Genomic DNA, 27,767 nt, shown 5'->3' with positions numbered 1-27,767 from the left:
AGTATCTGGTGTAAAATAATACGACTAAAGTTTTTGGTATTTCCTTTGTCGTTTTCCAGTGTCCGAGAGTTACAGCAACTACGTGAGTTCGATGTACGGAGGTGGAGGACAGTTTGCGACACCCTGCACGCCGAGTCCACCGCGAGGACCGGGAGGCGTTCCGACGAGCGTTATCCAGGCGGCGACGAGTTCGGTTTCGGACGATCTTTACCTCCTGGAGTTGGGCTTTCAGCCGCGGCCGAAGAAAAGCAAGCTGAAGAAGCCCCGGCAGGGCGGCGAAGGCGGGACGGCGGTGAAGCGGAAATCGAGGGAGGGCTCGACGACCTACCTCTGGGAGTTTTTACTCAAGCTGTTGCAGGATCGAGAATACTGTCCGCGTTACATAAAGTGGACGAACAGGGATCGGGGAGTCTTCAAGCTCGTCGACAGCAAGGCGGTGTCGAGGCTGTGGGGATTGCACAAGAATAAACCGGACATGAATTACGAGACAATGGGACGCGCCCTTCGGTACTATTATCAGAGGGGCATACTCGCCAAGGTCGACGGTCAACGGCTGGTCTACCAGTTCGTCGACGTTCCTAAGGACATTGTTGAGATCGATTGTACGGGGGCGTGAGATCAGGCCTCGCCCTGGCGAAACCTTGGCAAATATCACAACGATAGGATTAAAATGCAGCGAATATTACGGGCGAGATTATTGTTACAAGACAATGACCGTATGAAAGACGAGAGAAATCCAGAAACGGCTGATCTACTTGACTCGTCTACGAGCTCATCGCCGCCTCGTCGGTCGGAATCGGAATTGCCGCCCGCTTGGCATATTCCTCAGATAATCTAAATCATCCCCCTGACTCTGTTATTATATATATTATACATATATAAACACGCATGAATATTGTATATGATTGATATAATAATAATGACAAAGCGGTAACATTTTTTATTATACCTTTTAAATTTTACGTAATATTATATTATATATCTACATTGTTTATATATATGTACGCCAAGACACAGAAACGAGAATCCACGTACCCTGGTATATGTATATGTATAAATTAGTAGTTTATATATTGGTTAGAATTTTTTAAATTTGTACAAAATTTAGTTATTGTATTATACTAATAATAATAATTATTATTGTAATAGTAATATCTAATAATAATTATTATATAATAGTTGAATGGTCGGAAATATAAAGATTGTGTATTATGTAGTAAAGGACAAATTACTTAACGTATATACGATGAGGATGAAGTTAAAACGAAACAGAACAAAACAAACAGCAACAAAAAAAAAAAAATAATAACTAACCAACAATTGTACATTTGAAAAATGGTAAATTATTTATTATTGTATATTTAGATGATTATATAATATACTTGATTAAAAATGATAAAAAAAAAAAAGAAAAAAAAAAATTGTTAAAACGGAAAGTTTAAATGAAACGAAATATAAGGGCTGTGAAATGGTTTATAGAAGGAGTGTTAAAGTTTTGATGGAGCGAGCTCAGGGAGGAAGGGGGATATTATATATATTTTTTTAATAATGACGGTGACAACGCGCGACTGCTTACACAAATGAGAAAAAAACTGCTGAGGTCCGTTTAATCGACGTGAATATGGTGCTGGCTATACACACAAGAGGTCCAACAATGTTATTTAGAAGAAAAAAACAACTATATAGCGTTTAAAATGATATAGTATATTATATGTATGTATGTGTATATATATACACACACATAATAGAAATTATCAAAGATAAAGAACGAAGAGGAAGATGAAAACAAAAATTTGTTTCAAGGAAATCAACAAGAAATATGTGTCTTGTCTATCTCTGTATATATACAAAGTATACCATTGCATATATAAATACATATATATCTATATATTAAAACTTATTACAATATTTAAATATATATTATTATATATATGAGTATAGGTATATTGTATGTTACGTAGTAGATGGCAACTGTGCATTGTGTATGAATCTGAATTGCAACGAAGAAGTATGATTTTCTAACAAGGTAAATTTAAACTTTGCCCGATTTTCGCGTTTTTATTTTCCTTTTATTTTTAGTTTTGTCTCTCGTTGATAAGAATCTCATTAAAAAATTTAGTAGACGAATATATAAGATACAAGAATGACCGGTTAAACGACCTGCACGCATTGTGCAAAAGTTGGTGCAAAGTTTAATTGAAAACTGCGAAAGAAAATTACCAAGCTTTAGCCCAGGGTGTAATAATAATAAAAAAAAAAAACAATAATAATAGTAATAATGGTAATGATAATATTAATAGTAAAAATATTAATAGTAATACTGAATAATGATCATAATAATGATGATTCTGATAACATTGAAATATCCAGAGTAAAATTCAACTTATTGTCGCCCCCAGGTATGAATCGAGCATACGGAATATATCACCTTAATTTTAAGTTTTGTATATACACACACGTCTATATATATATATATATATATATATATATATATATATATATATATAAATATATATATAAAGAATATTGTTTAAGAATTAATCATATATCTATACGTTGAAACATGTACTGGAATTTTGCAAATCAATTATACTGAATATAAAATATAGGGTTCTGCGAAACAAACTTGATAAATTTAAACGACCCTGCACATTTCACTATAACAGTACAGTTGAAAAGATAGATTCAAATGAAAATGAAAATATCACAAAAAAAATAAACACAAACAAAGAAAAAATTACAGAAAAAAAATGAAACGAATAATACAAATACAGTAAACCTGTGCTGCCAGTAATGCCTGAACAGTCCCGTGCGTTTGACATGTTAATTGACGGGTTGATCAAGTTGTAATGAAAAGGAAAAGGTTTGCAGCTGGTAAATGTTACGTACAGTGTACATACATGCATGTGATTCTGGTCGTACGTACTACACATATTCTCTGATGTAGTGTTGCGTATTTATATTGTACACTTTCTATGCATCGGGACTCAGATATACAAAACTGTGACAGATGATACAAAAATGATTGCCTTCAATGAATGAAAAAAAATATAGAAAAAATTGACGAGTTGCCTTCTGACAAAAATAGAAAAATATAATAGCAACCTTTAATATGTCGTTTTTACATAAATTTGTTTTTGGTACTTAATTTGCCATTTGTTATTCATGTTACATAAATTATACGGTCGTTTATAAATTTTCGCTCCTCTCTTAATTTTCAGTCTTACGTGCCTGTAGAGAAAATTGAAAAACACTGAAATAAATAGATAAATAGAAATTTACTACTACTTATATACCGTGGAAATTACAGTACAACAAACAGAAGCAAGTACCTATTATACTACTATACATAATAACACATACTTATAAACAATGAATGGACACTAAAATTAAATAATACAAATTTTTCAAATCTCTTATTTTCAGGGAAAGTAAATTTATATTATAACATAACCATTTGACTACACTATGATGGTGATGCTGATGATTATGGTGACAGTGGTGATGATAAAGATGATGGTGATGATATGATGATGATATTTTAGAAAATTAAGATTTTACTGTAATAAGGATATGATTATATTTACTTGTAATATATAATTAAGTATGGATAAATTAATTTACGTGTTAAGGAACTATAATGTAACGTTCTGTGATTCGTTGTTTGTAGGTGAAATTTAATAAATGAATACTGTATCATAATAACATACTCAGAAATTATCAAGTATATTTCAACAAAAAATTATATTTCATTGTACTATTATTTACATTTTTTCGAAAATAGAAAATTCGCGGTAAAAACATTGTGAAACCTTATCGGAGAGCGACTGTGTAAGTATACATTGTATACAACATACGGTATACATTTTATAATATTGAATCATCGCGATAGCGACTATTTAACGCTCACCACGCTAACGATACCACCAATAAGCGTTGACTGATAAGTAAATGTGAGAGAGATTACACATTGCGGGCTCAAACTCGATTACAACTACCGGGAAACAGTGTATGTATGTGTACAGTTAATCTTATATGCAATATGACGTAATTCCTATTTATACGGGGCCTATTGACCCATTATTTCATGTGGGCTGAAACATATTCACTTAAATATATCGCGCAGGTTTTTAACTGGATAATCGTCGACTCGCTAGCCAATTAGAACCCACGCTTCAACGGAAATCATCGAGCGGACAGCGCAACGCGGAGTTATGGAACACCTGGTGACTACACGAGTTACCATTACCAAGGAGTAGGGAAACAAGGTGTGCTCTAAACGGAGATGCGCAGTAGCAAAGTCACGTGATAGGCCGTAGGTGACGTCACGACTATTGTAGTTGAATGTGAATGACGTCATGTACTGGCACATTCTCAATGGCCGGAGCGGCAGTCGATGCGCAAGAACACACCCTGTTTTCTTACACCATGACACTTACGGACAGCCGTCGCTCTTCCGCACTCGCGTACAGTTAGTATAGTATCGAACGTGGAATCAACGACGACGAACGTCCCAAAGGAGAATTTTGGTGAAGTAATTCTGAGCAGGGTGTGTTGTTTTGTTACCGTTTAGAGTGCACAATTGTGAACTGTAAAGTAACCGTTTGAAAATTAGATTTTAGAGTTGGTGTGGGAAACGATAATTAACCGAAAAAACAACGGTGCTGACAGTCCGTTCGATATTTCGAACACTATTCGGCCCACTGCCACACCCCGCGGCCATTTTGGTGGATAACTACCGTGCACAAAGTATCAATCATGGATCAAATAACACCCAAGGAAATTAAGATCCTTGAAAATCCTGCCGACATACAGGAGCGGAGAGATCAGGTCCTTGGACGCTACGCTAATTTTAAATCCGAAGCTCGTTTGAAGCGCGACAAACTTGAGGACTCCCGTCGCTTTCAGGTATGCACTTTGGTGCTCGTGTATGTGTATGTGGGTGTTTCCGGGCCTTTTGACAGGCGGAAATTTGGCCGATCTAACGTGTATTTTCGGCTTACATTTATTTCCAAATAATCGCTGAAACAAGTTAAACTAGTTCTTCGATTCTTGATTGAAAGCTTACACTGACAGGTACTTTGCGTATTTTTTCCTCCAGTATTTTAAGCGAGATGCGGACGAACTCGAGGGATGGATTTACGAGAAGCTCCAGGCCGCTTCTGACGAGAGTTACAAAGACCCGACGAATCTTCAAGCTAAGATTCAGAAACATCAAGCGTTCGAAGCTGAGGTAGCTGCGCATTCCAATGCCATCGTATTGCTAGACAACACAGGCTCAGAGATGATAGCTCAGCATCATTTCTCCTCTGACGTTATTCTCAAGAGGCTTGGTAAGAATAGATTATCAGTTGACTGTCATTTCTTTCCCAAATATAACAATCACCCTGTGTTCATTTCTCAATACTTACCTGTAATTTTTGTAATATCAGAGGAACTGCATCGACTTTGGGAACTGCTTCTGTCTCGTTTGGCTGACAAGGGACTGAAACTTCAACAAGCTCTCGTTCTTGTGCAGTTTCTTCGTCACTGTGATGAGGTCATGTTCTGGATCCACGACAAGGAAGCTTTTGTCACTACAGACGAGTTTGGGCATGACTTAGAGCATGTGGAAGTTCTCCAGAGGAAATTTGACGAGTTTCAGAAAGATATGGCTAGCCAAGAGTACAGAGTAACAGAGGTCAACGAGCTCGCTGATAAGCTTCTACTGGATGGGCATCCTGAGCGTGACACTATTCTTCGTAGAAAGGAAGAGCTAAATGAGTCTTGGCAGAGGTTGAAGCAGCTCGCTATTCTCAGGCAGGAAAAATTATTCGGCGCCCATGAGATACAGAGATTTAACCGAGACGCCGACGAAACTATGGCATGGATCGCGGAGAAGGATGTTGTTCTGTCCTCTGATGATTTTGGCCGCGATTTGGCTAGCGTTCAGACACTTCAGCGCAAGCATGAGGGAATCGAGCGCGATTTAGCTGCTCTGGAGGACAAGGTGGCCACTCTCGGTGCCGAAGCGGATCGGCTAGCTGCTATTCACCAGGCTGATCATTCCCAGCAAATCCAATCAAAACATGCGGAAATATTGCAGCTCTGGGAGAGCTTGACAGCTAAGGCAAAAGAACGAAGATCTAAGTTGGACGAGTCCTACTACCTTCATCGATTCTTGACCGACTACAGGGATCTTGTTTCATGGATGAACGATATGCGAGCCATTATATCTGCTGACGAGCTTGCCAAAGACGTTGCGGGAGCAGAGGCGCTGCTAGAGCGGCACCAGGAACACAAGGGAGAAATTGACGCACGGAAGGACAGTTTTGACTCGACTGCTCGCGCTGGTCAACAACTTCTTGATAGGAAACATTATGCAGCAGATGAGGTAGCCAGGAAGTTGGAGTCTCTTGCAGAGGATAAGAAGTCCCTGTTAGATCTTTGGGAAAAACGTCGCATTCTGTATGAGCAATGCATGGACTTGCAGCTATTTTATCGGGACACGGAGCAGGCTGATGCCTGGATGGCAAAGCAGGAAGCATTCCTGGCTAACGAAGACCTTGGAGATTCTCTGGACAGTGTCGAAGCTCTGATCAAAAAACACGATGACTTTAACAAGTCTCTGGCTGCTCAGGATGAAAAAATCAAAGTGCTGGATGACTTTGCCCGTAAACTTATCGAGGGCGATCATTACGCGGCTGAAGATGTATTCCAACGTCGGCAGCTGTTGCTCGAGCGGCGAGGTGCCCTTCTGGATAAATCTGCTCAGAGAAGACAGCGTTTGGCTGATGCTTACACACTACAACAGTTTGAGAGAGATTGCGACGAAACCAAGGGTTGGGTGAATGAAAAACTCAAATTCGCCACTGACGACAGCTACTTAGACCCAACAAATTTGAATGGCAAAGTACAGAAACATCAAAATTTCGAGCAGGAGTTGAACGCAAACAACACGCGCATGGAGGAAATTCTTAGCACAGGGCAAAAGTTGATTGACGAAGAACATTATGCCAGTGATCGCATTCGCGCACGTCTTGACGAAATCAGTGGCCTTTGGGACAGTCTTGTTCAAGCAACTGACAAAAAGGGATCTAAATTGCAAGAGGCTGCACAGCAGCAGCAGTTCAATCGTACCGTTGAAGATGTTGAGTTGTGGTTGTCTGAAGTTGAGGGCCAACTCATGTCCGAAGATTACGGTAAAGATTTAACAAGTGTGCAAAATCTTCAGAAGAAACACGCGCTGCTTGAAGCTGACGTTGGTTCCCATGCCGATCGTATTGAAGGCATTGCTCAAGCTGCGCAACAATTTGTTAGTTCAGGACATTTCGATGCGGATAATATTAAAACAAAGCAAGATCAACTTGTGGGCCGATATGCCGCGCTGCAAAGACCGATGAGCATTAGGAAACAGCGACTTCTTGACTCCCTTCAAGTGCAGCAATTGTTCCGAGACATTGAGGATGAGGAAGCATGGATCAGGGAGAAAGAGCCTGTCGCAGCAAGTACTAACCGTGGCCGAGATCTCATTGGTGTGCAAAATTTACAGAAAAAACATCAGGCCGTTCTGGCGGAAGTAAATAATCATGAGCCCAGAGTAGCTGCTGTTTGCCAATCAGGAGCAAAAATGCGTAACGATGGACATTTTGCAGCAGAAGAAATTAGCCAGAGGCTGGCAGCTCTCGACGATCACTGGGGACAATTAAAAGAAAAGGCTCGTCAGCGCAAAACAGATTTAGACGACTCCCTGCAAGCGCATCAGTACTTTGCCGATGCAAATGAGGCGGAATCATGGATGAAAGAGAAACGTCCGATCGTTTTGAACACCGATTATGGCAAAGATGAAGATAGCTCGGAAGCTTTGCTCAAAAAGCACGAAGCCCTTGTCAGCGATTTGGAGGCTTTTGCCAGCACTATCGGCGCCCTGAGAGAGCAGGCGGCTGCATGCAGACAGCAGGAAACACCGACTATAGACATAGCTGGCAAAGAATGCGTAGTCGCTCTTTACGATTATGCAGAAAAATCACCAAGGGAAGTCTCTATGAAGAAAGGCGATACTCTTACGCTTCTCAATTCCAATAATAAAGATTGGTGGAAAGTCGAGGTGAACGATAGGCAAGGCTTCGTCCCAGCTGCTTATGTGAAACGGGTCGAGCCTGAGGCTGGTCTGAGTGCCTCTCAGCAAAATCTTGCCAGAGAGCAGAGCTCAATTGCGGCTAGGCAGGCTCAAATTCAAGCTCAGTATGATGACTTATTGTATTTGGCTCACGAGCGTCAGAATAAACTGAACGAAACCGCCAAAGCGTACGTACTCGTCAGAGAAGCAGCGGAATTAGCCACTTGGATCAAGGCAAAGGAAAATCATGCCCAGGTTCAAGATGTTGGCGAAGACTTGGAGCAAGTTGAAGTAATGCAAAAGAAATTCGACGACTTCCAGGCAGATCTTAAGGCAAACGAAGTCCGATTGGCTGAGATGAATGAAATCGCCGTTCAACTGATGAGTCTTGGACAAACCGAAGCTGCTCTCAAAATTCAAACCCAAATACAAGATTTGAACGAAAAGTGGACCAGTCTTCAAACCCTGACTGCGGAGAGAGCCAGTCAGTTGGGCTCTGCTCACGAAGTTCAACGATTCCACCGTGATGTTGACGAAACGAAAGATTGGATTCGCGAGAAGGATGCTGCATTGAACAACGATGACCTTGGAAAGGATCTTCGCAGCGTTCAAGCTCTCCAACGAAAACACGAGGGTCTTGAACGTGACCTGGCTGCTCTTGGTGATAAAATAAGGCAGCTTGATGAAATAGCCAATCGATTGATGCAGTCGCATCCTGATACCGCAGAACAAACCTATGCCAAACAGAAAGAAATCAACGAGGAATGGACACAGCTGACGGCCAAAGCTAATAGTAGAAAGGAAAAACTATTGGACTCTTATGATTTGCAGAGATTCCTAAGCGACTACCGAGATTTGATGGCTTGGATAAACTCGATGATGGGACTGGTGGCATCTGAGGAACTCGCTGGTGACGTGACTGGGGCCGAAGCACTGCTGGAACGTCATCAGGTATGTAATTGGCATCAATACCTTTCTGGAGTTTAGATGTTATAATATATTTGATATTCATAAATCATTCAAATTGTAGAGCCACAGGGCAGAGATAGATGCGCGTTACGGCATCCTTCCAGAGGTATCCAAGCGTTTAAGCATGGAAATAATTCTGTAACATGTTTTCCGAGTCCATTATTAACTAACGAAATTTAGACTATTAATATGTGTATCATAAATCAGATCAACTGCGCTTGCCTTGTCATTTCTAATCTTGTCTCAATCATGTATACAATGTATAGCTACTGGTATGTGTATCTACACCACAAGTCATTGCTGAGAATTTTTTAATTGTAACAGTGCCACCACAGTTGCGCAAAGTAACAATATTCTCCAAGTGATAGACAATTATCTGTTTTTTCAACCAAGCAAATGACAGGTGTAACATTTTTAAACTTTTTTGTATTTCGGGAATTTTAAATATCACGCATATTGTCAGAGTATAATAATATTATGTGAAAAACAATTTTTTCTTAAAAAATCCAGTGTAACAGAATATGTAGTTTGTTAGCTCTTTGAGAATGAGAGTGGTGCTTATTAATTTTTTGCTTAATCATTTTATAATATGAATTTGGCTGCCCACTTGCTTTTGGTGCAATCACGTGTTAAAGCTGCGATTGATATTTCAAATTTGTTGCGGTTGTAAATAACACAGGAAAAATTTTTTAGGAACATCGCACTGAAATCGATGCTCGTGCTGGTACCTTCCAAGCTTTTGAACTTTTTGGACAGCAGCTGCTGCAGTCGAGTCACTATGCCAGTGTCGAAATTCAGGAAAAACTAGAAGCAATGGCGGAGGCTCGTCAAGAACTTGAGAAAGCATGGATCCAGCGCCGCATGCAGCTTGATCAGAATTTGGAACTCCAACTTTTCTGCCGAGATTGCGAGCAGGCTGAAAATTGGATGAGCGCTAGGGAGGCCTTCTTAGGTAGTGCGGATGCTGTAGACAGTGGTGATAACGTCGAAGCTCTGATTAAAAAACACGAAGACTTTGACAAGGCTATCAATGCTCACGAAGAAAAAATCGCGGCCTTGCAAACGCTTGCCGATCAATTAATAGCTGCGGAACATTACGCCGCCAAGCCAATTGACGAAAGACGTCGCCAGGTTTTGGATCGTTGGAAGCATTTGAAAGATGCGCTTATTGAAAAAAGATCTAAATTGGGTGAATCTCAGACATTGCAACAATTCTCCAGGGATGCCGACGAGATGGAAAATTGGATCGCTGAAAAGCTTCAACTCGCTACTGAAGAGAATTACAAAGATCCTGCTAATATTCAATCCAAACATCAAAAGCACCAAGCGTTTGAAGCTGAGCTTGCTGCCAATGCCGACAGAATTCAGTCCGTCTTGGCTATGGGCACTAACCTGATAGACAAACATCAGTGCGCAGGTTCAGAAGATGCTGTACAGGCTAGACTTGCTTCTATTGCAGATCAGTGGGAGTACTTGACCCAAAAGACGACTGAGAAGTCTTTGAAACTAAAAGAGGCTAACAAACAGAGGACGTACATTGCTGCGGTGAAAGATCTAGACTTCTGGCTTGGAGAAGTTGAGAGTTTACTGACTTCCGAAGATGCTGGCAAAGATCTAGCATCTGTGCAAAATCTTATGAAGAAACATCAGTTGGTAGAAGCAGATATTCAAGCTCACGAAGAGAGAATAAAGGACATGAATGGTCAGGCCGATTCCTTGATTGAGAGTGGACAGTTTGACGCTGCTGGTATTCAGGAGAAACGTCAGAGCATAAATGAACGCTACGAGCGTATAAGAAATCTGGCCGCACACCGGCAAGCCAGACTCAATGAGGCTAACACTCTCCATCAGTTCTTCCGCGACATTGCCGACGAAGAATCGTGGATCAAAGAAAAGAAATTACTCGTTGGTTCGGATGATTATGGTCGTGACTTAACGGGTGTGCAAAATTTAAAGAAGAAGCACAAGCGTCTAGAAGCAGAACTTGGCAGCCATGAACCAGCTATTCAGGCTGTTCAGGAAGCTGGAGAAAAACTGATGGACGTATCAAACTTGGGAGTTCCGGAAATAGAGCAGCGTCTGAAACTTCTCAATCAAGCTTGGGCAGAGCTGAAGCAATTGGCTGCGACCAGGGGTCAAAAGCTCGACGAGTCACTCACCTATCAACAATTCCTGGCCAAGGTTGAGGAAGAGGAGGCTTGGATCACGGAGAAACAACAGCTCCTCTCTGTGGAAGATTATGGCGACACAATGGCTGCTGTTCAGGGATTGCTGAAGAAGCACGACGCATTCGAAACCGATTTTGCAGCACACGGAGAACGCTGCAAAGATATTTGTGACGCCGGAGCAGCACTGGTCGAAGCTGGTAATCACCGAGCCGATTCCATCAGCCAGAGGTGTTCTCAGCTCCGTAACAAATTGGATCAGCTGTCCGCCCTGGCAGCCAGACGAAAGGCGCGATTGAATGACAATTCTGCATACCTGCAATTCATGTGGAAGGCGGATGTTGTGGAATCGTGGATCGCTGACAAGGAAACGCACGTGCGTTCCGAGGAATTTGGCAGAGATTTATCAACTGTACAAACTTTACTGACCAAACAGGAAACCTTTGATGCAGGTCTACACGCTTTCGAACATGAGGGAATCCAAAACATCGCTACCCTCAAGGATAGGCTTGTGGATTCAGCCCATGAACAAACACCCAGCATTCAAAAACGTCATGCCGATGTCATCGCCAGGTGGCAAAAACTTCTTGCCGATTCAGACGCCAGGAAACAACGGCTTCTGCGCATGCAGGACCAATTCCGTCAGATAGAAGAGCTCTATCTTACTTTTGCCAAGAAGGCGTCAGCCTTCAATTCCTGGTTCGAAAATGCTGAGGAGGATCTCACTGATCCTGTACGTTGTAACAGCATTGAAGAGATTCGTGCCCTTCGCGAGGCTCATGCCCAATTTCAAGCTAGCCTTTCGTCTGCTGAAGCTGACTTCCAGGCTTTGGCTGCACTTGACAGGCAGATAAAGAGTTTCAATGTCGGTCCAAATCCCTACACCTGGTTTACAATGGAAGCCCTTGAAGACACCTGGCGCAACTTACAGAAAATAATCAAAGAGCGCGATGTTGAATTGGCCAAAGAAGCCCAACGTCAGGAAGAAAATGACAAGCTCAGAAAAGAGTTTGCAAAGCATGCCAACGCTTTCCATCAGTGGTTAGCTGAGACTAGGTAATTTTGCCGAAATAATCGTGCTTCTTCCTATTTTTTATTTCTTTAAATCTACTTGATTTCTTACAATAGAAAATTCTTTCATTCTTCTTCTACAGAACATCGATGATGGAGGGCTCAGGATCACTGGAGCAACAGCTGGAAGCAACCAAGGTAGGATGAATGTAATCCATCATGTTATAACTGTAATTGAAGTATAGTTTACCGTTGTATTTATGGTTTTGAGAATTAAACAAATCAATTAATCATTCAAATTACAATTATAGCGCAAGGCTCAAGAAGTGAGGGCTCGAAGACAAGACCTAAAAAAGATAGAAGACCTCGGTGCAATATTAGAGGAACATCTGATTCTTGATAACCGATATACAGAACACAGTACTGTAGGCCTTGCACAACAATGGGATCAGTTGGATCAATTGGGAATGCGTATGCAACACAATTTGGAGCAACAAATTCAAGCCCGCAATCAATCGGGAGTATCTGAGGATGCTCTTAAGGAATTCTCAATGATGTTCAAGCACTTTGATAAAGATAAAAGCGGACGGCTCAACCAGCAAGAGTTTAAGTCCTGTCTCAGAGCTCTCGGTTATGATTTACCTATGGTCGAAGAAGGTCAACCAGATCCTGAATTCGAAAACATTCTCGGTCAGTTTAAGTAGTAAATTCACTGTATCTGCTACATTTGACACTGATTTTGTTCACTTTCAGTTACTCCTCGAATCACTGGCAAATTGAAGACTGCACTGTATCGTAACATTACCATTTTGACTTTTGCAGATATCGTCGACCCAAACAGGGATGGTTACGTTTCCTTGCAGGAATACATGGCGTTCATGATCAGCAAGGAAACAGAAAACGTTCAAAGCTCAGAAGAAATAGAGAATGCTTTCAGAGCTATCACCGCAGCTGATCGGCCATACGTTACAAAAGAGGAACTTTATGCAGTTAGTAAATTAACGTTGCATATACTGATTTTTTCATCAATTATTAACGATGAACTAATACATCTTTGTTCTATGTTTATTACAGAACCTCACAAAGGAAATGGCAGATTACTGTGTCGCCCGTATGAAATCTTACGTCGATCCAAAGACGGAGCGACCAATTACGGGAGCTCTCGATTATATCGAATTCACGCGGACTCTTTTCCAGAATTAATTATATACGGATGATGATGCTTTTTTAGACAGCTAAGTAGTCATAATGTTTAGCTCGCGGTTATCCACATGCTTCTGCGTCATAATCATTCTGAATATACGCTATATACTACATAGAAACTGTTATTTGGAAAACTGAGTATTCTTGCTATCTGTATTTGTAACACGTCTATTCCATTTATCCAGCAATTCAACGTGACCAAGAGATGCGCTATTTTTAATGTTGGCAAAAATTTAACAATGTTTGGTTATTATTTTCAATTATATAAAGATGAGTCTTATCATAATCTAACTAGCAGCTTCTCAGTTGTTCAGAAATATTAACGTGTAGAGGCGTGAGATTTTTTTTAAGGCAGTAGCCTAATATTTATTTAATGGCATTTTAATCTGGTTAATAAAATATGGTCAGCTCAGGTGCGTTTGTTATCAATACATTCAAAATCTGCTACATGGTAGTCTAGTCAATAGTTGAAATTGTCTATGGGATTGAAAGTAGATGAAAATTGGAAGGTACGTAATTTTTTATTTACAACACATAAATTGTCACTAATGCAATTCTTTTTTTTTTCTATCTTCCAGCGCTATAAACTTGTATCTCTGACATCGTAAAACTGTTGGTGTATACATATATAACTCATACACGTACTTATAGTCACTTCGATTTTAAAAGCTAAATCACAATCATTCATAGGAACGCGTTTTTTGTTAAACCGAATAAATAGGAAAAAGTAACAATGAAAATTGTTCTTCTCCAATTTGGGACTATGCGTTTTTCATTCAAAAGCACAGAAATTGTAATCTATCATTTACGTAAAATCTTCAGCAGACCTTTGTTCATGTAGTAAGGCTTTTCAGGTGTTCCGTCATTGCGCTCGCAGTCCTCAAGGAAGCAGAGAAACAGAGTGTCAACTGCTGTAGAATATACACTGAAGAATACTGATGCTACCAAGTAGGTTCCTACGCCGACCAGAACCACTGGGACGTACCAATAAGTGACTATCAAATAATTTTTCGTGTACCACCAGGTTCCCCAAGCCATACCACCAGTGACTAATATCTTTCCTATCAGGAGCAGCAAATCTGTAATCTGTCGTCAAAGTGGAGTGATTAGCAACGCCAATTGGTGAAGTCACGGAGATCAAACAAATTTAATCTACATTTTACTACATGCATACCTTGTCGAGGACAAAGACTCGCAAAATATTCCTCATGAGCAGATTGAAGGCATTTTTTGCTGAGGCACAAAAACCTTTTCCGTGTACTGCACACATTATGTATGCATTTCTATTGATGAATTTAAGGAACTTCTCCAGCAACCAGAAGCAACATTTCATACATTTTACAAGGAATCTTACAACTTCATTGTCGTATTGCTTCAGCTTTACATCAATCCATTCCAACACCCATCTTATCAACCGGCAAATTGTTATGATTAGGGATCCAACTGCCAAGGTGCCCAAGTGATATCTGAGATTTGAAAGGGAAAGATAAAATACTGTATAGAGTAATTCATGTTTAGACATATCAAGTTAGTCCAACCATTGCGGAGTGTTACCGTACCTGACTGTTCGCCAGCAGCTGCTGGTTAGTGTGAAGAAAGGTACTTTGGACTTTTTGAAGGTCCAGTACCAAGTAGCAAAAGTTCCAGCCAATGCCATTTCTCCAAAAGCTGCGGCAAAGAAAACCATCCATAATACTGCAACGATGTTGTAAGCGTGCAAGTAATTCGAGAACCATGGTCTGCTTGTGGTGTTCAAGTAACATCCACCGGATATACAGAAACCCTCGTTTTCTGTGCAACTTTCATTGAACGTTGTCTGGTCACAAGTCGTACCGTTAGTATAACCCAAATCTTCGGGACAAGAACAGTTGCCACCAAGTTTCACAGAGTAGGTTTGTACTTTTATTGATATCAAGTATATCGCGGCAAGTATCGCGTATACTACTACTAGAATTTCTATAACCCACGGAACAACTGGGAATATTAGTGTTGAAGTAGTGCTGGTTACTGCTCTGTAAAATGGGATAGAGAAACGATGTTACTGCCTGAAATTAACAATTAAACAGACATATTAGATGTATGTATACAGGGTGACCCAGACTAAAAAAATTAGACTAAAATTGCTCTTGACAATTTTTTGTTAAAGCAACGGTATTTGAGTTAGAGCCGTTTGAAGTTCACTAACTCAAAAACCGTTGCTTTGAAAAAAAGTTGTCAAGAGTATTTTCAGTCTTATTTCTTTGCAAGGAATACGTCAGTGCCCGGTGGTTCGCGGGTACTGGGTCACCCTGTATTCAGTTTGTGACTTACTTGCTGGCTTCTCCGATCAGCTTACAGGCCAGTCGTATTCTGTTGCGAAGACAGATTGCTATCAGCAGAACTATAGCTAGGATTATGGCACAGATTATCGTAAGTACCAACCAAAAAGTAGAGTCTTCGGCTGCATACAATACGTAAAACTGGTAAGTGCTATATCCAAGTAGCAAGCAGAGCCCAACGATTGATACGAAAATAACAGGAGTCGCCAACCAGCGCAGTAATATTATGTAGATCAGAGATATGACAGCGCTGATACCAAGGATCGATGCAATGGTCCACCTATAAATGACAAAGTACGTAATGAAAATTAAATTTCAAATTTTCAGAGCTATTAACACTTCATGGTGAGTAAACAAGTATATATTTCCGCACCCGGTTGCTATGATATCTTTGTAGATGTCTTGCACAATTTCTTCAACCTGAACCAGCAACTGGATATACGTGGACGCTTCTTCTAGGTCAGCTACAGTCATTGTAAAATTAACAAACTGTTCGGGAATTCCGTTTGGAATACAACGATCAGTAACAGAAGTACTGGTCAGATACCACTGAGCACAGACGTCGTTTGAAACGTAGGTACTCAGTTGTTCTGCCGTCGCTATATCCAAATTAATTTCAATCTTGCATATCATTGCGTTTCTTAATGCAGTCAAGTTATTCGCCAAAAGTGTCGAATTTAGCTCCCACACAAAATTATCTGTCGGACACTGCGGCACGCATACTTGTGGCGTATCGCATCCTTGGGTCACAGACGTGACCGCTACACATTTTGTCAGATCAAAAAATACCAGGAATGGTCTGTCCGCGACATCTGGATCCCTACCACATATTCTTCCTTCACTATCAGTTGGGTACACCAACGTATCAATATCTCCGTAAGTATACGCTGGAATTATAAATAATTTTATCAGTATTTTTCAAAGCTACCTTTAATTATATATAATCACATGGATGTAAAAAAAATGTACTGGTTCCTTGTGGTGATTCAAAACTGCATACCGTAATATCCAATACCCGCCCATCCTATCACAAATGCCAAGAAGATAACCAAGCAAAAGCAATCTGTGCATGATCTGCCCTTCAAAGGTCCCCGATATTTTGGATCGTACTGCATCCTATCACCTGAAATTGGTAATTTATGTACTTGAATCAATATTGGGCCTTTTACATTTCAAACAGTCATCTAGTTGACAAACTCGTTACAATAGTTTTGGCGCTTACCCATTTTGACAATGCGTCGTGCCACTCAAATAATCTTATTAACAGCTTCTCTTAATAACAAAGTATACACATTACATTGGCAGTGAGCACTATGCAGAAGTTGTTTGTTCAAAATTTGAAAACAATTGTGGATTGTTCGATCTGGTGTGATCCTTTTTTGGTAATCCACACAAAACTCTACATGTACAAGACATTTTTGACACGAGAATTCAATGCAGTCTGTGGGGTGACTCACGTTTCTATACAATGAGACAATAAGCATACGTACCATGTTTGTCGACCATTGTTTGCACTTTATACAGTACTTCAAATAGACGTTATTGTTCTGACTTTATTTACTTTCTGTACAAAACTCGTCAATGTTATAAGAAATTTCATTCCTTTACGCATTAAGTGTTTAGGTCTGCATATTATCTCTTCCGCAATGGTTTCAGGCTCTTGGTTCAAGATACTAACGAATACTTGGGCACCATATGCTTTCAGTAACAGGTAACACTTGTACTGATAACGCGTTAATCTGATAAGATGAGATTTAGCAGCGAAGTATGAATCACCGGAAGTAAACAATTTTATCAATTTTTAATTGAGTTTAATAAATAGCAAATTCTTTAGAGGATATGCTGAAAATGTATTGAATTAAAATATACGCAGCAGTAACTTGAACCACATGAAACCTCAGCATTATATGAGCAACTGAAATCCCTATTATATGCGCATTATTGTTTTTAGGAATTCCCCGTTTGTGGTCTCTAAGTGTGATGCGGGAACTTTTACTTCCTAACACTTATCAACATACGTTGATTGACAGCAACGTATGATTCGATAAGAGTCAATTTATCTGTATAGTATAGACATGAAACATGAAAAAAAAATCTCTCCGGAAAACGTATCATATTATGGCTGTGCCGGAATTTAGATAAGGTTGTCTTAAACTACTGGGTTATTAAATTGATACAACGGTAATATTATTCTTATCAGGTATTCATCCCAGATCAAAAACCATTGCGATTTTGAGATAAAGTGAGAATTTACTTGGTATTATAACATAGAAATTAAAATCACCAAATGTTGAATGCTTGGATCTGTAGTGTGGTAGTTATTTATTAAATGCCAAGGTATTGTCAAAAAATGACTATATGAATAAAAACAGTCTATACATAACGTATATATATTAATTAGTATTCTGCATTGTTTTAGGTAAAAATCTGTCTAGAACTCCATGGTTTTTTCCTGTCAATGGCTTATTTGCTACACGTCTAAGTGCTTGATCTTCATGGATCGTCTTGACTGTCTCCTAAGGTGAAGGAGAGTAAATAAATTATTAATGGTAAGCACATATGCTGGATTTTTTTAAATCAATTTTGAATACTTATCCATTAGAGAAGTGAGTCTATTATAATTATGAGTAACGTGTATAAGTTACTATGAATGAAATTTATCATCACTGATTACCGAAATCATAATTTTTATCGCCATTTTGGAGATTATTGGAAGATAAGTAACCACGCTTTCAATGGCACATACAAGGTGCATAAGATAATCTAATGATTAGCGTCATTTAGCGAGTCTTAAATTGAACTCATGACTAACAGTGATAAAAATGATAATAGCAAGTTGTTAAACAATGAAAATTGCACATACCCGCCGACTTAGATCTTTCAGTATCTTCTTAGTTTTGATAATCTTGGCTGTTCCACCCTTTCCTTTAGCCTTTGTCTTCCGTGGTTCAAAGTTAATCCTTTTTGGCTTTAAGTGCTGAAAGAATCCGTACACAATTTAATACAATCAAGTCCGTTATCTACTGAATTTTAGTCTAGATGTATTCTAAAAATTTTTTTCTTTTGCCTACCAGAAGTTTCTTCTTTGCTTCGAATTTGTCTCTCATTGTAGGAAGATCAACGTCAGCAACTGCGGATGAATCAAGGGTAATTAATTCTGGTTGAATTTTGTCCAAAAGTGCTTTCACTTCAGCCTCGCGGCGTTGGCTCTTTGTCTGGAACGGATTACTCTCAAGAGCATCAAAGTTGGCTTCGGCACTTCCAGGAACAAGAAGAGATTGAAACCCTTTGGCTGTAGCTATGCCCAAGACATCTTCATATGGGCAAAATTGTTGCCCTGTGATTCCCCAAGAACTTTTATGGCGCAAATATGGTTTTCCATTCTCAACCCAGTCTCTAAAACAGACATGACATCGTTATGATACGGTAGAATATTCTATCTACACCTCGGTTCATTAAATCGTTTCTATAATTACTTGTAAACTTCCACTATATTGCCGGATGCAACAGACAACAACCCTTTCTGGCTGTAGGACAACTCCTGAGCTGCAGAGCGTAATACAAGAGTATGCAGAGGGCCGGATAACTTGCGTACATCCCAAATTTTTAAACTACGATCCGGGCAGCTAGTTGCCATGTAAGTGCCGTGGGGATGAATTGCACACGCGGCAATGGCCTGCCTGTGACATAGCATTTTGGCCACCGGTTCTCTTGTATTTGGGGACCACATAGTGACTACACCTTTTGCATGTCCGATGCACAAAATAGCATTGCTGGGGTTTTGTGTCATTATCTGAAACGGAAATTCATAATCATGTCAAGTATTCATGTATCCAAATTCATTCTTCCTTGATTTCAGACTTACCGATAAATTTCCAAGTTTTGTATTATAGCGCGATATCATTTTTCCAATGGATACGTCGAGCCAGGCAAGATATCCCTCTTCGGAGGCACTTGCCAGAAGAAAATGGTATGGAAGAAACTCAAGCCGTGTAACCTTGTTCATATTCTTTAAACAATGAATTTCAATTCCCTGGTTATCGTAAATATGAACCCACTGTTTCTGGGCAACAGCAAACATCGTTTCAATGTGGAGCCACGCGACATCGTGCACGGACTCCATAACATTCATCTCGCATGCCAGAGTCTTGGTCACCCAATCGAAGGCTGCTACGTGACCCAGTTTGCCTCCGAGAATGAGGTGTCTTCCGTTCCGTGTGTATCGAAGACGATAGGGGCCAAAGTCCAGATTAAGATTGAATTGTTTAGACGCACTAGTGATATCGACATTCTCTACAATCTGACCCTGTGTATACTGGGTCGTAGTTTCCCCAGCATCAGCTTCCAGGAACCCTTGCGCCTCGGTCAGAAGCAATTCTGTACGCGCTGCCTGTTCGGCCGAGTATTCTATGGCACGTTCCTTTTTTTCCAAACGATCCCTATGGACTTTAGTACGAATTCTACCGCGTTTCGATTTCAAATTTATCCCCGGCCCTCTGCTGTACTTTTCTACCTTCTCCTTGGCCACTGGGGCCTTGCCTGGATATTTACCTCTCTTGCTTAACCTCAACGATCTCACGTCATCACGTCTACGTTTCCATTTCGAAGGGCTCATGTCTACTATCGTGACAATTTCGTCAAGATGTTTGCCCTCCGCACCTTTCGCTAACGCTTCCATTTGGTGTTGTTTAATTATTCGCAGTATAAAACTAACTTTCAGCCACTACTGTGAGGTTAGCTCCATCAGTTAGCGTGTGAAACAAACCCAGAACAAACCATACCCGAATGCACGTGTTTGACTTTTTTTTTGGTTTGTTCTTATTTACTCTGTCGATAAAAATGGGATGCTTATAAAGGTAATTAACAATAAACACAGATTGAAGACGCATTACAAATTAAAATAGTTTGTTGGTTTTTATTGCTTACACTTTATGTATTTATATACATTCTTTAACAGTGTTTTAACCAGTTTTCTCGTGAAAAGGTGAACAAGAAATTCCCTACCAACTAGTGATCATCTTGTCAATAGTAATTGTATATGAAATATAATTTGTAACGTAAAACTGCTAAATTCCCAATCACAGAACTTTCTTATACATTTCTCATGTACAAAAGTGATAACGAAAAAAAAAAAGAAAAAAACATCTTATCGCTAATTGCACATTTGCGTACGTACAGAGTAAGTAAAATAACACATTTGTTGTGTAATCCACTTATAACGGTATGAAAAATGTACGGTGCGATTACTTAATAAAAAATTACTTTGTGCAAAAATAAAAAGAAAAAAAAAGGGAATAATTGTACTTGTGATTAGTAGCAGTTACTAATATCTTTTTGACAACAAGTGGTCATTTTTTTCTAATTGACGTCTGATCAATCTTTCAAAGTCTAATGTGCAGTGCAACGTGAGAGATTTCTGTCCAAGTTTGTGTTGCAGCTCTCTGGCTTTTTGGGCAATGCTGGGGTGTTCGGAGTTTATATATTTCTCCACTTTTCTTGCAACACGTTTCTGCAAGTACAGAGGCAATTTTCCATCAGGACTCGGTTTCTTCTTTCTATCTTTCTTATTAACTTTATGTCTTTCAGTTTCAGTAGTAAAACCAGGACTTTCATTAATAGCTGTGTCTAACGAATGGTTATACATAGCAAGGCTTGAAGTAGTGTGTGCATTGGGTCTGTCATACTCAATATTTGGGAAATCGTGAGTATTGTTTATAAAAACATATTCAGATGTTTCAGATTGCCTGTCAGATATAAAATTATCCTGGATAGAGTTTTTACGGAGAGCATAGCTGTCTTGCCATCTGTTCCTTTCGGACGACAAGTTTCCCTGAAAACTAACTTCAGGAATATCTGAAAACTCATTTTCTGTTGCCTTCGATGATCCACTCCTTTGTAATGTATCGGTTCGATCAATTCCCTTCGATGTTCTCCTGAAATTATTTTCAATGCGGTTCTGCAAACTGCGATCTACATTGTTTATGGAATAGGCATGTTGGACACTTTCCGGAACTCTTGTGCGTCCTCCTTGTTTTTTTGTAGCCGAAATATTGTCAAAGTTGTACTTCAGATTATAATAATTTTTCTCCATACTGTTCTGATTGTGTATCAACAGAGGCAGAGGTTGTGGGAAGTTGCGCTCCAGATCGCGATTGGTCTTATTAACATCCGTACTCGAGGCTTGCAACTGAACTTCAATGTTGCAGTTGACATTTCTGTTAACAGTAGTGCATTTACCCTCTCTGCTACTGTTTACACCTTTTGGTGAGATTTGATTACTTGCAGCGAATAAAACGTTGGAGCCAGCCGACGATGTGGAATTGATATCATGGTCCTGATTTACTCTGTTAAGTGACATAATGTAATTTCTATAATCTGGTTGCATTTTCATTTTGGATTTTTTTTTCTTCTTTTTCTCTTTTCTCTTCTTTAATATTACTTGACCACTTTTCTGTTTTTGCTTATAGTGACTGAGCAAATGTGAAATGTTAGGTGGTGTGTATGCTGCAAATATTTTGTTGTAATGATGGACAATTTGAAGATACATTGAGGCCTTTACATGATTTTGATTATCGATCTGTTGCATACTGTCACTACTGTGGGCGCTGACATGATTTGTATTATCGTTCTCTTGCATACTGCGTAGAGCTTGCCTTAAATATCTGCAACTCTTCTCGGATTTTTTTGTTTTAGATTGCCCAACTAAAATCATATTAAGCTTGCACTGTGACTTCGCCAATTCCGAGACAACATTCACACGTTTTGACGAGGCAACTATTTTCCCAGTTGGTAATTGCTGTTGCATACTCTGTAATCGGTCTTTCAACGATTTTACATTCCTGAATATTTCAATTGGATCACCTAGATCTTGTTCCAATTCATTTAACTTGCACCACAACAAATCTATCAGTGCTTTCTTGGTCTTTGGTAAATTTAGGTCTACAAATCTGCTTCTTTCGTCAACTGGCCAACTCAACCAATCCATGATAATTGGTTTTAACGCACCAGGAAGTTTCTCTGTTCCAGTAATGGTCATGACAACTTCTTCTCTTCCGAAACGTTCAACTACCAATATCACAGGAAACTGTGTGATTAAATTGTGCAAAAATTGACGACTTAAATCTGATTCTACCAAATCTTTGCACTGATCAGTAGATAATGACTCTACAGATTTACTTAAATCTGATGCTTGTGTAAAACTATCATTTAAAAGTTCAGATTCGAGCCTCAGGAGTGTTTCCTTTTCGTGTGTGGTCTTAGAATTCATCGGCATAAGTTCAGTACTTTTATGAGACTTCTCTACATTGGATTTGCTATGGTCTTTTGACTGTTTTCTTGACTTGTCAATACGTTCGTCAACAATATCCGTCCTTAAATTTTCTTGAGGCACTTTATCTTGTTTCCGTTTTTTCTGACTCCTTGGCAAGTCTGTGTTGCGAACGCGTACGTCAGTATCTGCGAGTGTTTGAACTGGTGTGGATGGATCTTCAGTATTGAAATCAGAGCTTACATCCTCGAAAACAACGTGGTCTGCGTAAGCAGGTCCTGTACTGTAATTGGTTACATATGACGGAGTAGGAAAGTGTCGTGACCAACGGTAATTTTTACATGTTGCAGAATCATGACCACGTTTAGCACAATTGCAGCAGCTAAGTTGGTGTGAAGGTTTCATTACGTTGGTGGCACTCAGGTTTGTCTTCACATTTTTCAGGCTTGTCTGCAATGAAACAATCAATTATACATGTACTTATAGAATATTCTATTGCAAGAAATCCTCTTGCTGAGATACAAATTCTTTTACTGTTCTAATCTACTAGATGATGCTGCCTTTGAAAAGTAAGATAATCCAAACTTACTGTGAGGTGATATCGTCGCCAATGATCTGGGCATCTATCTTCCATATGTCCATAGGACCGACAACCGTTGCACCAAGCTCTTTTGCATTCGTTGCAGATTTGCATGTAGGTCAGTTGTTTTTTGCCACACTGAAAGCATAAATTATGTTACTGCTATCTTTACTCAACCACTGAAGATCTGTTCTGAGATGTTCTCTGAAAACTATCCGAATAACTAAATTCTAATATTAACTTACACCAAGACACATTTTGTGTGGACATCTCGGTTCTCTGTGGCCTGAGATACCACACATGTGACAGCACGGGATTTTTCTTTTTGATGTACAGTCGCTAGTAGTGTGATCACTGCCTCTACAGTTCCTGCATTTCAATCGCGTCCAATATCTTGAGCCTCGTTGCCGGTAGTTGAGCAAGTCCTCATCGGAAATGGCCCAATATCGAGGGTCTCCTGTTCATATAAATTTGATTTCACAAATATAATTACACTTTTTCCATACAATCTGTAAAATTATTCAGAATACTGAATTTTACAGCACTTGCCAATGAAAGTTAATTGAGAATAAGAGCATATAATGCTTGGAAGCACTTGAATCTAAGAAATTGGTAACTATATTAAAATAAATTCACCCCAACTTACTGGGCATTTGTTTTCTAACATCATCAATGTTAAAGTTTTCAGACCCGTCTGCCTTGTTGTAATAATCTGTCATCTCGGAATTCATAGGTGTGAAAAAATAATCGGCAGCACAGTTTCTGTGTTTTTTTGTATTCTCCTTATTCTCTTTCGGAGATTTGGTAGAGGAAGAAGTCGACTCGACAGGTTCGTTAGAGTTTCTAGCTTTTTTTGGGGAATTTAGTTGTTTAGATTTTTTTCGTCTATCTATCATAGGTCTCTTTCTACTCTCCGGTGTTCCTGTCGATGTTTGTGGTTCTCGATTTGCTACAGGACTAGATAATATTTGAGTTATTTCGTGTTCTGCTACATTAATTATTAGCAAATCATCACTAATTAGATCCTGACTATACTCAGAATTTTTCTTCTTCTCATTAGGTGTGGATAACGTTTGTGCCCTCAGTGATGACAATTCTCTTACACCACCAGATTCCTTTTCCAGAGTAGCTGAGTTCACTGATGACGATGTGTCTGTACCTATTCTCTTGCTAGTTTCTAAATATCGTGATAATAATTCGTCTAGATAATTTCCATCTTGTGTTTCCTGCTCTTCAGATACGATTGCACTATTTCCATCTCTGTGAGCAAGAATTGGATGGCTGCTGCTTTCTTGCTGGACATCCATAGTCGACTCTTCAACAGTCTCAGACATTCTGGTATCACTACTGAAAATGCGAGTAGGTTGATCTTTGTTCATTTGATCTCCAGCAATGATGCCCCAGTGTTCTTCCTCACTTTCGGTCATGCTGTCGTCACTATCAGACATAGAGGAATCTGAGGAACAGATTTTCTCGCTCCTCTCAGTTTCTTTTTGTGCTATAGATACCTCTTTTCTAGCTTCAGTTAATTCTGTGCATCCTGCACTCTGACTACTAGTGATAGATTTAGACATAGCCCTCTTGTGGCGTTTTTTCTGGTTTTTCCTTGATATTTTATGTGAGCCACTATCACTATTATAGGATGTTGAGCTATTGGAATCATCCAAATTAATTGTGGGAGGCTGAGGTTTTGGTGGGACAGGAACTTCGCAAATCGAATCCTCTGAATCGTCAATTGTTATCACGCTACTCCATTCATTTCCTATATTCTGAGCTTCGTCAAGATGTCCATCCGTTTTTGACTCATCCTTGCTTGAAGTACTGCTGGAGGGTACAGTTGATGAGCAATCTCTGAAGGAGGAGGAGCATGAAGCTTCATGCTCCATCTTAGCATCATCCCCAATCTCGTCTTCAGGGTATATATTCGCCGATCTATCAGATTCTTTCTCTGCAGTAGAAGTTAAATCATTTTGAGGCTGAGTTTCTGCGGATTCAGTCTTTTCAACCTTATCTTCAGCTTTAACATTCGATGATTCAACCGGGTCTTTGGGTGATGCATTTGCCGCTGTATCAGGAAATTGGATGGTAGCTGTAAAAAAATCTGGCTTAATTGTAATTCAATTCTAATAAAGCTAAAAGCACGAAATAAGCTAATCTATTAATTGTCAAAGCAGGAATTTTCGGGATTGCTAATTATGGGAAAATTTTTTAATTGTTTGTTTAAAAATCAAGTATGCAGAGAAGAAATACCCCAAGTATCAGCTTTGTCGGCTGTATCACTTTGCTTCCACAACTTGCTGGGTGAACCTCCGGCGTTTAATTCGTTGCAGTAAGGGTTTTTCTTAGGAGAAGCTTTCTGGTTTGTCGCAACCTTTGATTGAAGCGATTTTTTCTCCTTGTCTGTGTTGCTCAATACAGAAATTGTTTCATCACTCCCGTACAAATCTGCAGCACTTATTCCTTTGCGGTGCTTAATAGTCACTAATTCATTGTCATCAATGTCAATACAGGGCTTAGCTTTATTACTCTGAATGGTCAGGTTTGAATTCTTGAAATTTATATGATTAACAATGAGCGCACCGACTCTGGATTCATCTCTAGAACTCAATTCACTATTCTCTTTAGATGAAATACATTCATAACGGATTGTGGGTTGGGCACGTTTATAAGACACATTTTCACAGGAACCTCCAGAACTGGTGTTACGTATTTCCGCAGAGTTTGGTGCTTCAAATAAATTCGTACGTGAGGTCTGCTTCGTCTTCGCGGAATTGTTACTTTCACCAGAACTACTTTTCCACGATGTGATCCCGTCTGTCAAAGAAGTGACACGGCTATATGCTGGAATGTCTTTGCTCATAGATGATGATACATCGTTGGAATGAAACACAGCAGCGTATAATTTGTCCTCTAGATCTCTCTCAATCTCCTCGTCATTATCATCATCATCATCATCATCATTATCATCATCGTCGTCGTTGTTGTCAGTGTCCACAAATTTATCCTGAATAAGGGGGAAAAAAAAGAAATCAAAAAACTATAACAGCAAGTATATGAACTAATTACATACTAGGTACCGAAATGCGCTATTTGTAGGTTACAAAGAGCGGAAGTGGTGCGAGAATGTCGTTGAAAACATTGTTTAAAAAAATTAGATCGAGGTGTCCCGCGTGTTTGGTTTTTTATTTTTCCTTTTTCTTTTAATTTGGTATTTTTTTTTACGGAAATTGAACCTCTATAAAGAATCTGCTATGCATTAATCAGCTTCTGAAGTATATCTCAAGCATTATACCTACGAAGGTGGGGACAGTACATATCTTACCGCTAAGAACAGTCTGCCGTCGCAATCCATTTCGCGAGGAATTTATCTAGCTACTATCATCGGTATCGGAGAGAATATTTATTTTTAAATTAGTACAACAGTCAACGTAATTTCTCAGTTTATTACGCAAGAATTTTTTCATGTTTTCCTAGGCTCCACCAGGCTCCACGCAGCTGCACGCACGTGTCGCGCGAGCGAAGCCACCGATACCCCAATAATACCTGAGAGAACGAGAGTATGAACTATGAGACTATGAGACCTGATGAGAGTCGAAGTTAATATATATATCAGTGACCCACGAAGTCAAGTCTCACTCAAGTGTCAGACTTTCGGGACTCAAGGCTAGATTTTATTTCAGCGACAAGCGAAGCTGAGCCCTGCCATTGGCACGGAAAAATGCAGTGCTTGCGACAAGCTGCTTTTTTCTACCTGATGCTGAACTATTTCAGTGTCTGCCACAAATCACCTTTTTTTGCCTTTCTAGTCCTCCTAACCTCTAAAAACGTGGGTGCATCTTAATAAAGTTACAGTCCTGGGTTATTTTTCGTAACAGTTTTGCGGGTCTAGACAGGTTTGGATCAACAGTTTCATGTATTATCAACCAAGTAACTGACCACGCCGGTAAAGGAAGTTCTTCATAACCAACAACTATCGTGTACAAAATGTCGCTAACACAGCGTCGTAATTACGAAATTCATAAGTTGAGAAAATCTCGCACAATAATTATGTACGCCAAAATTATACGACGGAAAAATTAATGTCAATTAAATACATGAACGTGTATCGTTTATATTTACCTGAATATATCAGATATTTTAAAGGCGAAAGTAGCAT

General features: G+C 39.5%; 5 protein-coding genes across 12 annotated transcripts in view; 2 read left to right on the top strand and 3 right to left on the bottom strand.

Annotated features, from left to right (window-relative positions):
- LOC124408973 (ecdysone-induced protein 74EF) overlaps positions 1-1,736 on the top strand; it is a 113,566-nt gene extending 111,830 nt beyond the window's left edge. For all 5 annotated transcript variants that reach the window (XM_046886338.1, XM_046886337.1, XM_046886339.1 and 2 more), the window contains one exon: positions 60-1,736. In XM_046886338.1, the coding sequence (XP_046742294.1) occupies positions 60-616 (557 nt within the window). In that variant the 3' untranslated portion in view covers positions 617-1,736. The remainder of the gene's footprint in view (positions 1-59) is intronic.
- Positions 1,737-4,471: 2,735 nt separating this feature from the next.
- Positions 4,472-13,858, top strand: LOC124409698 (spectrin alpha chain). 2 transcript variants are annotated; one of them, XM_046887481.1, is made up of 9 exons: positions 4,472-4,908; positions 5,102-5,333; positions 5,433-9,049; positions 9,129-9,173; positions 9,761-12,288; positions 12,387-12,441; positions 12,555-12,933; positions 13,066-13,232; positions 13,318-13,858. In XM_046887481.1, the coding sequence occupies exons 1-9, from the start codon at positions 4,759-4,761 to the stop codon at positions 13,444-13,446; spliced, it is 7,302 nt and encodes a 2,433-aa protein (XP_046743437.1). In that variant the 5' UTR covers positions 4,472-4,758; the 3' UTR covers positions 13,447-13,858. The 2 variants fall into 2 exon arrangements, with proteins under 2 accessions (XP_046743437.1, XP_046743438.1); XM_046887482.1 differs by lacking the exon at positions 9,129-9,173.
- Positions 13,859-13,948: 90 nt separating this feature from the next.
- LOC124409700 (choline transporter-like 2) lies at positions 13,949-17,623 on the bottom strand. The gene is made up of 7 exons (XM_046887483.1): positions 17,255-17,623; positions 16,765-16,887; positions 16,138-16,651; positions 15,757-16,044; positions 15,006-15,458; positions 14,621-14,912; positions 13,949-14,532 (listed from the first exon to the last, which is right to left on the bottom strand). The coding sequence occupies exons 1-7, from the start codon at positions 17,268-17,270 to the stop codon at positions 14,248-14,250; spliced, it is 1,971 nt and encodes a 656-aa protein (XP_046743439.1). The 5' UTR covers positions 17,271-17,623; the 3' UTR covers positions 13,949-14,247.
- A 482-nt stretch (positions 17,624-18,105) lies between these two features.
- Positions 18,106-20,539, bottom strand: LOC124408656 (WD repeat-containing protein 46). The gene is made up of 5 exons (XM_046885760.1): positions 19,630-20,539; positions 19,241-19,557; positions 18,836-19,160; positions 18,628-18,741; positions 18,106-18,280 (listed from the first exon to the last, which is right to left on the bottom strand). The coding sequence occupies exons 1-5, from the start codon at positions 20,440-20,442 to the stop codon at positions 18,158-18,160; spliced, it is 1,692 nt and encodes a 563-aa protein (XP_046741716.1). The 5' UTR covers positions 20,443-20,539; the 3' UTR covers positions 18,106-18,157.
- A 119-nt stretch (positions 20,540-20,658) lies between these two features.
- On the bottom strand, positions 20,659-27,170 carry LOC124408655. 3 transcript variants are annotated; one of them, XM_046885758.1, is made up of 7 exons: positions 26,934-27,170; positions 25,862-26,615; positions 24,662-25,700; positions 24,258-24,568; positions 23,857-24,068; positions 23,621-23,749; positions 20,659-23,481 (listed from the first exon to the last, which is right to left on the bottom strand). In XM_046885758.1, exons 1-7 carry the CDS (start codon positions 26,961-26,963, stop codon positions 21,088-21,090), a joined length of 4,869 nt encoding a protein of 1,622 aa, XP_046741714.1. In that variant the 5' UTR covers positions 26,964-27,170; the 3' UTR covers positions 20,659-21,087. The 3 variants fall into 3 exon arrangements, with proteins under 3 accessions (XP_046741714.1, XP_046741712.1, XP_046741713.1); XM_046885756.1 differs by having other exon boundaries at positions 24,258-25,700; XM_046885757.1 differs by having other exon boundaries at positions 24,258-25,700; positions 25,910-26,615.
- Between the last annotated feature and the right edge of the window lie 597 nt (positions 27,171-27,767).

The sequence above is a fragment of the Diprion similis genome, chromosome 8 (assembly GCF_021155765.1).
Source record: "Diprion similis isolate iyDipSimi1 chromosome 8, iyDipSimi1.1, whole genome shotgun sequence".
NCBI lineage: Eukaryota > Metazoa > Arthropoda > Insecta > Hymenoptera > Diprionidae > Diprion > Diprion similis.
This window is presented reverse-complemented; position numbering and strand designations above follow the sequence as displayed.